This window comes from Gouania willdenowi, chromosome 7, assembly GCF_900634775.1.
Source record: "Gouania willdenowi chromosome 7, fGouWil2.1, whole genome shotgun sequence".
Lineage (NCBI taxonomy): Eukaryota > Metazoa > Chordata > Actinopteri > Blenniiformes > Gobiesocidae > Gouania > Gouania willdenowi.
The window spans coordinates 26,055,024-26,065,800 of record NC_041050.1 but is presented as its reverse complement, the minus strand read 5'-3'; the positions used below and the strand labels follow the sequence as shown (position 1 = coordinate 26,065,800).

The 10,777-nt window shown below is 39.4% G+C and overlaps 1 protein-coding gene across 1 annotated transcript; it reads left to right on the top strand.

Annotated features, from left to right (window-relative positions):
• Nucleotides 1-3,365: 3,365 nt before the first annotated feature.
• On the top strand, nucleotides 3,366-10,396 carry LOC114467318 (taste receptor type 1 member 1-like). The gene is made up of 6 exons (XM_028453503.1): nucleotides 3,366-3,547; nucleotides 4,342-4,633; nucleotides 4,724-5,443; nucleotides 6,546-6,752; nucleotides 6,944-7,064; nucleotides 9,468-10,396. Exons 1-6 carry the CDS (start codon nucleotides 3,366-3,368, stop codon nucleotides 10,394-10,396), a joined length of 2,451 nt encoding a protein of 816 aa, XP_028309304.1.
• Nucleotides 10,397-10,777: the final 381 nt, after the last annotated feature.

The window sequence follows — 10,777 nt, the reverse complement described above, 5'->3', positions numbered from 1 at the left end:
TTCTCCGTACCACCCACAATGTAACCCTGCTGAGCGATTCAACTGCACGCTGTTACAAATGCTGCGCACACTGACAGACAAGGAGAAAGAGAGATGGAAGGAACATTTGCCGCAAATGATCCATGCCTATAACTGCACTCGCCACGAGTCCACAGGTTACTCACCTCATTATCTGCTGTATGGTCAACATCCCCGTCTTCCCGTAGATCTTTTGTTTGGTCTATTGGAAAACACTGAATCAGTGACACACAAAGGATATGCGGAGAAATGGTCAAAAAGGATGACAGAAGCGTACAAGATTGCAAACAAAAACAGCTTGTCATCAAGTGCAAAGAACAAGTCCTATTATGATCAAAAGGCAAAAGGAGTGGTCCTAAAACCCGGTGATCGAGTACTCGTTCGGAACATGGGTGAGCGAGGCGGACCAGGTAAACTACGCTCATACTGGGAGAAGAAAATATATGTGGTGAAAGAGCAAATTTCTGACAACCCTGTGTATGTCATTCACCCTGAAGGTGACCCATATGCGAGGAACAGGACCATGCACAGAAACTTGCTACTGCTATCCAATGACTTGCCTGTTGAAAACCCAGCACAGCCAACTGACACTATCTTGAAACGCTCCCAGAGACAAAAACTACCTCAACAGAAAGTGAGCCCTGCCGACGATGCTGAGACCACAGACACTGATGATGAGACTGAGTCTACGGGAGGTTATTGGTTGAGAACACCTGCAGTCAAGATGGGGAGTGATCAGGTTGGACAAGGCAGACCAACAGCCTCGGGTTGGGAGCATATGACAGTGCCAAAGCAATTACCTCCAAAGGTTCCCTCCCAAAATCTGAAGGGACCAGTCATGACCGACGAGAGTCGTTCAAATACGGTACCGTTGAGAGAAAGCAGACCCATTGGTACGCACACGGATGAGATTGTCTTACCTGAAGGAGAAGAAAAACAAAGCTCAAACGGAAGTGAAATGGAATTAGCGAGTGATGGATCACAGACGACTGAACAAAGTGCAATCGTACATTCACCTCAGCCTGAAGAAGATGAACAGATTGACCATGCTGATCAAATACAGGTGGACGGGACAAATACCCCCTCTGTAATGACTGTACCGAGAGACGATGCACACAGAGAGATTAGGAGGTCAGCCAGAGAGAGGAGGCCAAGACCAGTGTTCACGTATGAGTCACTTGGCCAACCTTCAATGCAAACTCATGTAGATTCCATCTCCTCTCAGATTACCTCAGTGTCCTTACCTTTCATGCCACATTCAACCAGACAGTACATTCTACCTACTTGTTTCATACCACAAATGTACATGGATTACGCATACTGTGTGCCCGTCATTCCTCAAGTTTATTAGAGTGAATATTAGGTGTTTTTCTTTTGGTTGTAACAAATGTCAGGAGCCATTTTTGTTTGTCGGGGTGGATGTGATACTCACAAAATGACTGTTTTGTTGAAATGTTTTTATTTTGGTTTCCTGCCCATGCAAAGTCAATTTAAGTTTATTATAGTTGCAAGGTTTCATTTTACTTTACCATGTCATGCTGTGAAACGGACACTAGATGGCGACACTAACCTGAAACGTCACTGGGTCTCTAAGTGGTGCGCACCGGACGTGCCTCATAATCCAACTGAATGGAGAAAGAGTCACATGTGTCCGGCTTTGCTGTGTCTTTCCTACACTTACAGGTTAGTTTTTCACCTTTTATGTGAGTACAGGTGTGTATAACATAATGGGGAGCTCCAGTGATAAGTTGCCTGTTAGCTAAAATGTGTGAATGTGTGTAGGAATGTAAGTTTCACGCGACGTGACGAGGAGAGTAAGCAAAATGGCGGTCGACACCGTAGTACTTGTGTACTTGATAAACCTATCTGTATTGGCTCCTGGTCATTTGTGGGTTGTTTTGTGGGGCAATAATGTGTTTGTGGTTCTATCTTTGTGTGTGAAATGTGATGTGTGAGTCCAATACATTGTTGGGTTGTTAAAGCTAATGCTATTGTAGGGATACAAATGTGCTACATGTGAAGCTTGGTTTAGGGCCTGTACGCAAACTGAGACTGTTGGTGTGGTTAGAGTTCATGAGTTAGGAGTTAGTCATGTTTGATTGTTAATAAGTTTGTTAGTTAATGGTGTCTGTGTAAATCTATAACTGCATGTAAGGTTATTCTGTGACATTAAGTAGATACTTAAAATATATAGATAAATAGATACTACAAAATGTACACTCTTAATTAAGAGGTTAAAAACAAGGTGTTTAAACAATAATATATACATGATTGGTGATACAAAGTTAGATGACATGATTGTGAAGAAATATGTTTATTTTGGTTTCATACTGAATTTCATATTTTTGTGAAGAAATGTTTATTTTTGGTTTTATACTGAATTTCGTATTTTTGTGAAAATATATAAAAAGGACATTTTGTGTAAATGATAACATCTGTGGTTATAACAGTGCTTAGGTAAACAGAATAATTCATAAATGCAGAAAAGGGTTAATTTGAATATGTAAATAAATATAATCCAACTGAATGGAGAAAGAGTCACATGTGTCCGGCTTTGCTGTGTCTTTCCTACACTTACAGCGCTCCTCTCGGGAGGATTATCTATACATCTGCTAGCGGTGACCAGACCGGGACCCGCTACACATGTCTACATTTTTGTCCCTGGTGTCCTTAGACAGCTCTCTGGTCATGGCCATGGTAGAGGTTGGAGTCTGACTGTTTGAAGGTGTGGACAGGTGTCTTTTATACAGATAACACAGATAACTAGTGGAGGATAGAAGAGCTTCTAAAAGAAGTAACTTTGATGTGAGAGCCAGAATTTATGCTTGTTTGTAGGTGCCTAATACTAATTTTATGCAATAATTTACAAATAAATTATTTAAAAATCATACAATATGATTTCCTGGATTTTGTTTCTCACAGTTGAAGTGTACCAATGATGAACATTACAGACCTCTCTCATCTCTTTAAGAGTATATTGTATAAGAATCCAACATGCACTACCATCAGGGAGCCATCTAAATGACCTACATTAGTTTTTCAGCTTAACAATGACCCCATGCATACAGACAGTCTAAGATCCAGTGGAGGGGTAGGAAGATTTGACGAAGCCCATACAGTTTTAAAAGATCAGCGGTTTTCCTAACCTAATTTAATCCACTGTCTAAATAATAGGACAGGATTGGTGATAGATATGAAGCCTCTTGGAAGCCAGTCATCTCATTTTTGCATGCTCATTTGTTTAATACACCGACCATTTGTATCATAAAATATTTCCCACATGCATGTAAATGATGAGGGCTTCTCACCCTCAACATCTTGCAGAGCAAAACTCACACATTTCAAGTATGAAACATTTTCTTTTATCTCTGTTTTTTGTGGAATTTCTTCTGCGAGCCTCGACTGCGTCCACCTTTTCAGACTCAGATTTTCATCAAGATGGAGATTATTTGATAGGAGGACTTTTTAATTTACATGCTGTCGGCAGCTCTTATCATCACCACAGACCCGAAGCCATCAACTGTTCACAGTGAGTTTTACAATGAATTTCTAATTTGTAGAATTTTAATTATGTGTTATATTCAAGTACTGGCACTTTATGCATAACAAATAATCACGGTTTATTTTTGGTAATCAAAGTTGTGAGATCAAATGTTCAATCCAGAGAACAGATCAGGAAAGACCAAAGGGTCTGCTTTGTTTGTTGTCTTTTTGTGTGGTTTTGTGTATTTTTGTTTACAATTTGTGCATTTTTGAGAATAATTCTATTTATTTCTGTCATATGTTTTCAATATTAATATTTTGTATCCTTTCATTTTATGTATTTTTCATTTTATGTCATTTTCAAAATTTGTGTTGTTGATTTGTGCATTTTTCTGTGATTCTGTGTAATGTTTTTGACATTTTGTGTCTTTTTATAGTCACTTTTTGTGTTAAAGTGGTGTTTTTGGTGTCGTCGTTGTCTTTATGTGGGTAATTTTGTGAGTCTTTGAAATGTTTTTGTTGTTAATTTTGTGTAGTTTTGCTGACATTTTGTGCTGTTTTCGGTCTTTTTGTCTTTGCTGAGTTATTTTGTGTGTTTTTGGAGTATTTTCTGTGTTATATTAGCTTTCATTGTTATTCCAACTTCTTGAATTACAGTCTTTGGGAATTTGTTTTGTTTTGAGCACAAAATTTGACCAAGGGCTGCATGTGGCCCCCCGGGCCGCCCACGTTTGATCTGGATCAAAGTATTAACATTGTATTTAAAAGTCATCAAACCCTTGTGCAAAGATAATTTCAAGTATCATATAATCAGTAGTGAAGAGTGTGTCTTTTCCACAGTAATCCCTTGGTTCTTGCCAACTACCGGAGGTTTCAGTTGATGCGATTCTCAGTAGAAGAAGTCAACAACTCGTCTACCCTGCTGCCTAACGTCTCCCTCGGCTATGAAATATTCGACCACTGCTCACAGTCTCACAACTTCCCAGATATTTTCCAATTCATGTCCGTAAACGGGATGATCAGGCCATGGGCCAAAGCCGGCGAGTCCTCTGTGATAGCAGTGGTTGGCCCCTTCACAAGCAGTCAGACTTGGAGTGTAGCTCCACTGCTGATGATGGACCTCATTCCTGTGGTAAGATTGTGTTTATCATTTGTGTGTCAGTACTTGTAACTCTGTGGCTTTTGATGATGGTTTTCCATTCTCTGACGTTTCTTTGAGCAGGTCAGTTATGCGTCAACTAGCTCCGACTTTTCAGAACAAAGTAAATTCCCTGCTTTCCTGCGTACGATTCCTCCAAACAAAGACACCATAGAGGCGATCTTCAACGTTTTGCAACACTTTGACTGGCGTTGGGTTGCTTTCCTCAATGGTGACAATGACTTCGGTATTGATGGACTGGAATTATTCAGAAAGAAAATCTACGAAACGGATATTTGCCTTGCATATTCCAAAGGTCTCGGTGACAACCCGGATTACAAACAGATATTCAATCAGATAGAAGCACAAAACGTGCACATCATTATTGTATTTGCACCCAAAATATATGCAGAGGCCCTCATTAATTCCGCGATACAACTGAATGTCACAAACAAAGTGTGGATTGCAGACGATGGATGGTCTTTAGACAAAAAGCTCCCCAAGATGAAAGGAATCCACAATATCGGGACCATACTCGGGGTGTCTCAGCCATTGGTGACGATAGCTGGTTTCAATGACTTTATACTGACCAGCAAAGGCCCGCCTGTCTGTGGAGTTCAGCACAGACTTTGTAATCAGGTTTGCAACTGCAGAGGCTTTAGTGCTGAGCAGGTCAGCACCGAAGATCCATTGTTTTCTTTTCCTGTTTATTCCGCTGTATATGCAATCGCTCACGCCCTACACAATACTTTACAATGTGGAACTGGAAGATGCAACAACAATATCACAGCATATCCACACAAGGTATGTATGCAACTTTGCTTTTAATCTCTGCTCACTCAGACACACATTTTAGCAAACAGGAACATAAATATCAACCGTGGTTTGTTCGCAAACATAAATGGCTGCTTGATAAAAGTGGGAACAGTATGAAAAGCATCTGTAAAAGGGAGTGGACCACTTGCGGCCTCTGGTCTAATTTTGTACATCCCCCATAGATAATGCACAAAGTGGCTCCAAAAATGCACAAAAAGACAGCAAAAATACACAATTTAATTCAATTCAATTCAAGTCATCTCAATGCGCTTATCAAAATATAAAATTCATAATAAGAAAGAGAAAACCCAACAAGATCCACACGAACAAGCTTTTAGCGACAGTAGGAAGAAACAACTCATTTTTAACAGGAAGAAATCTCCAGCAGAACCAGGTTCAGAGGTGGCAGGTCTGCCTCAACTGGTTGGGGTTAGTGGATAGAAGGACCAACAGAACAGGATAGAGAGATAGAACATCAGAGTGTCCCAGACTAGTTGAGCTGTGAACCACAGATCAGGAACTGTCATCATCAGCTTCACGACACCTGAAAAAGAGAAGACAGAGAAGGGCGAGGAGAAGGCACTGACTGCAGAAAAACATGATACAGTATTATTAAGTCAGCCTACCTTGGCTTTGGGCCTCACTCCCAGTGGCCTAGTCAATACTTATTATAAAAGTGACAAATCTCTTTCCATTTATTGGTAAACTAACAGCGACTCCAAGGTCTGTAAATGCGACCGTTCACAGACGAGCCCCTGTGCGCTCTAGTGGTTAGGTCATGTTATGATTTAGCAATTAAAAACACAAAATGACCACAAGAACCCACAAGACAAGTACAAAAATAAAAGACAAATATGCACAATGACAACAAAAATGCAAAAAGGGAAAACTTAGATACACAAAACAACAAAATAAATTACACAAAAGAACAACAAAAGCACCCGAACACTTTGTTAAATTTCTGTATCAGAAGTCCCCAAACAATTCCGATGGGATTACAGCCTTACTTTTATAATACTGTAATACTATAATCTGCTTTATTTTTTTGAGAAAGTTGCTTACTTTTCTTTGATTTTTTTCTCCACTTTAGGTGTTGGCAGAAATGAAGAAGTCAAATTTTACACTTTTAAATCACACTGTTCAGTTTGATGAGAACGGTGACCCCAGGTTTGGCTCTTATTCCATCGTTTTCTGGAATCGCAGCGGTGATGCACAGGAGGTCGGCTTCTCTCACTTTTATCCCAGAGTCTACTCTTATATTTACGACACAAAGATTCAGTGGCATAAAAGTGGAAAAGTAAGTCTTTGCCAGATGTGAGGTGAATTTTCTCTTGATTTAGGGGTAACGGGAGCAGTTTTAGTGTGTAGTTTATGGTTAAAGTAAACCCAAAAATATAAGAAAAGGGTGAAAAGGACTGGCGGACACATTCATTACTATCGTCACTATTCCAGGTTTACTAACTTTTTTTTTTACACCATGTTTTTCAGGTGCCCGACTCATATTGCTCTCCCGAATGCCCAGTGGGATATGCCAAAAAGCAAAGTGGAATCCATAAATGTTGCTTTACCTGTGTAATCTGCCAAAACGGAACTTACATCAATACAACAGGTGAATTCTTATAAGAAAAGACACATAAAGGACTAGTGCTCTTGTCTCAATGCAAAATGACTTATATAGCTTTTGATCACTTCTGTCTTTTATTTTGAAATTATCCTTATTGGCTCTGTCCCTATATATAACATTGCTGAATTAACACAATTATCTTTGTGGCCCATTCTGTATCAATCATTTTTTGCACCTAAACAAACCTTAATTAGTTTTATTGACTTCATCCTGAATCTTTTTCAAACAAGGTATGTTTATCTTGGTGTTGTTCGACTGACTATGGCCATGATTAACGTATATCTAGACACTTTCTAAATAATAACACTGCTTAATTTGAGCAATTTTACTCTCTCATTATTTAAGTTACAAGAGGGTGCTATGCATTTCAAGCTGTATTTTGGATTGCAGTAGTTCATGTTATGGTACTGTAGTAAAAATGAAGCAGAAAACAGCTGCCGGCCTGATTTTATCTTGAATTTACAACATTAAACAATGTGTCGACGAATTTTTTTATAGCCAGCCTTATCTAGTGTTGTGTTCAAGACCACACTATCCAAGACCAAGACTTGCCCGAGACCAGAATGCACCGATACCAAGACAAGACCAAGACTTCCGGGAGCCGAGACCGAGTCAAAACCAAGATCGAGACAGGCCGAGACCAAGACCATAAACATTTTTTTTTTTTAATTTAAAAAAATATATAAATAAATAAAATTATGACAAGGTTCGACAGTTAAATAACATTCTCTCTTTAATTTTAGTTTCTTTTAAATACATTTGACGGAGAAAAAAGGTGCCTGCAAAAAATTAACAAAAATATTAAAACTACTACTGCTACTGATAAATTCACAATTATTCTACATATTTGAAAACAAGATTTTTATGTCAGCTGAATGTACAGCAAGTGTTTAAAAGCATTTCTGCCAAGAAATAACATGATGAAACTAAATAAAACAAACTCAAACCTGAAACAGTCATGTGATAAATCAATCAATAGTTCTTGTTGAGAAATATTATTATTATTCTGGATACAGTGGAAACAGAAACTATAAAAAATAGTTATATTGTGAACCTGTTTCTATTGTAGGGAACATATTATATACAAATATGTAATTGGAGTCACAAAAAACACCACTTTAAAAAGAAAATAGACTAATATAAGACCTCTTTACAGTTATTTGAGTCATTCTGCGCAAGCGCGACTTGCGGCGATGACACGCTGGTGACGACATAATCCAAGATGGCGGCGGCTCGGACTACAGCGGACACTATTTAATAAAAGCCTTAAGAGACATGGATATAATGAAAAGAGTGGATGCACAGCGGTATAAACATGCTGACTTTCACATGGACTTATTAAACACACACGGACCTCGGTAAACGGAACAGGCTTCACCGGGCGACAGGCACTAGGACCTAGAGACGAAGTAAGTGCGTCCCCGTAGTTTATCATTTTACCTGTTGTTAGAGTTACTATCACTCAGTCACATTAAGGAAGGTTGCGGTCATTATACAGGGTGGACTAAAAGAATGAATAAAGGATTGTTTTATCCCGTTCTTCTCTGTGTTACTATCACATTATAAAAAAGTTTAAAAATAGCAGGAATTAGTGCTGGTCTCGAACGGTCTGGAGGGAAAATCCCGAGTCCGAGACAATTAAAATTTGGTCTCTAGACCAAGACCGGTCTCGACTACTACACTAGCATTATCAATTATGTTGCTCATTTGTTTGTTATTGTTAGGATTTCCCTTACATGTGGCTCCGGTCCGGTCCCGAAGGGTCTACACAGCCGACCGGAGCAGGAATCCCACCTAGTTCTTTAATGTTAGAGGAGAACTTACACTTATAATGAAACTGAAGTCGAGGAATATAGTTGAAGCTATTTATTACAAAGGTTTCACAAGTGAGTGAGACTATATATATACTATACTATATGCAGCGCTGGCTGCCAAAAGAGACCGACCTCCAGCTTGGATTCGGCTTTTCCTTCTTTGCCCCTCCTCGTTCACTGGGCCCCCGCCCCCTGACTTAACCTGCGTCACTGATCCATGTTGTGTGCAGCGATGTGTTTCAGAACCATATGTAATGCTAAGTGTACTATTTTGTGTTTGTGAGTGCGCAAATAATAACCCTCATTACACACATTGTGGTTGGCACAAATCTCGAGACATTCTATATATTTAATTCTATTTCTTTATTTATACAATCAAGAATCATAAATTCCGCCAATTGTGGTTTGTTGCTAAATGGTGCAAAAAGTTGCTGTTTATTTGAGCATGTACAACTTTACAGACAGCGCCCCATAATTCTGATGTGAGAAATTTACCAACGTGTCTGAGAAAAATGGAAGGCATTCTATTGCAGAATACTTTTATCTTGACATTTCTCTTCTCTGCGTCCCACAGAGGATCCATACACGTGTAAAGCCTGCAGTGATACAGAGTGGTCTCCAGAGGGAAGCACGAGGTGTAATCTGAGGCTGGTGGAGTACGTGCCATTCACAGACCCTGCAGCTTTGGGGCTCATGGTCATCAGTGGGCTCTTAGTGGTCCTCACTCTAGCTGTGTGTGTCCTCTTTGCCTTTCACTACAACACACCTGTGGTCAGATCTGCTGGAGGATCAATGTGCTTCCTCATCCTAGGCTGCCTCAGTCTGAGTAGTATCAGTGTGTTCTTCTACTTTGGGAAGCCATCAGTGGCTTTCTGTATCTTCAGGTTCTTACCTTTTCTTCTCTTCTACACTGTGTGTGTTTCCTGCTTTGTTGTGCGCTCTTTTCAGATCGTTTGCATTTTTAAAATCGCTGCAAAATTTCCCAAACTTCAAAGTTGGTGGATGAAGTATCACGGTCAGTGGGTGGTGATCAGTGTGGCCTTTGTCATCCAGGCTCTCCTGCTTCTCATTGGATATTCCTCTGATCCTCCCAAACCTCACAATGAAACCTTTTGGTACCTGGACAAAATCATATTAGGCTGTGACATTAATCTGAAAGCAACATCTACATCTGTGATTTTTCTTTTAACTCTGTGCATCCTTTGTTTTATTTTCTCCTACATGGGGAAAGACCTGCCCAAAAATTACAATGAAGCCAAATCCATCACCTTCTGCTTGATGCTGCTCATCCTCACATGGGTCATCTTTGCCACAGAGTACATGCTTTATCATGGCAGACACATCGTAACGCTGAATGCTCTGGCAGTGCTATTCAGTCTCTACTTGTTTATTTTTTGGTATTTCCTCCCAAAGTGTTACATCATCATGTTTCAGCCTGATAAAAACACTCAGCAGTACTTCCAAGGTCTCATTCAGAGCTACACCAAAACCATCAGCCAGTAGCAGGCTCAGTGGATTGCGGACATATTTAACAAGAACTTTGGCTTTGTAGTTTTCAAATCCATTACTGCACGAATAATAATTAAAAAAAGAAAAGAAAAAAAAGTCAGCAGAAAAAACTCTTGCATAAACAAAATGATCGTATTGATAGTGAGTGAAAGTTTTCAGTTCAAGTCCCTTTTTTTAAAAAAGTGTCACTTATACAGTAGGTGAAAGATTGACAAAAGTTATAAGATGTTCAAAATTAGCATTTTTTGCTTACTTTCTGATTCTTTATTTCACCCAATACCCATCAATAGACAGACCCTTTCCTCCACTAACTAATTTTAGGTCACATTATATACATCTTAATGGAATTAACAGGTTAACCCAACTTTAATATGA

Coding starts and splice junctions, on each gene's coding strand:
- LOC114467318 (XM_028453503.1), top strand. CDS start 3,366: ATGAAACATTTTCTTTTATCTCTGTTTTTTGTGGAATTTCTTCTGCGA. Junction 5,444..6,545: donor TCACAGCATATCCACACAAG/GTATGTATGCAA, acceptor TCTCCACTTTAG/GTGTTGGCAGAAATGAAGAA. Junction 7,065..9,467: donor AACTTACATCAATACAACAG/GTGAATTCTTAT, acceptor TGCGTCCCACAG/AGGATCCATACACGTGTAAA.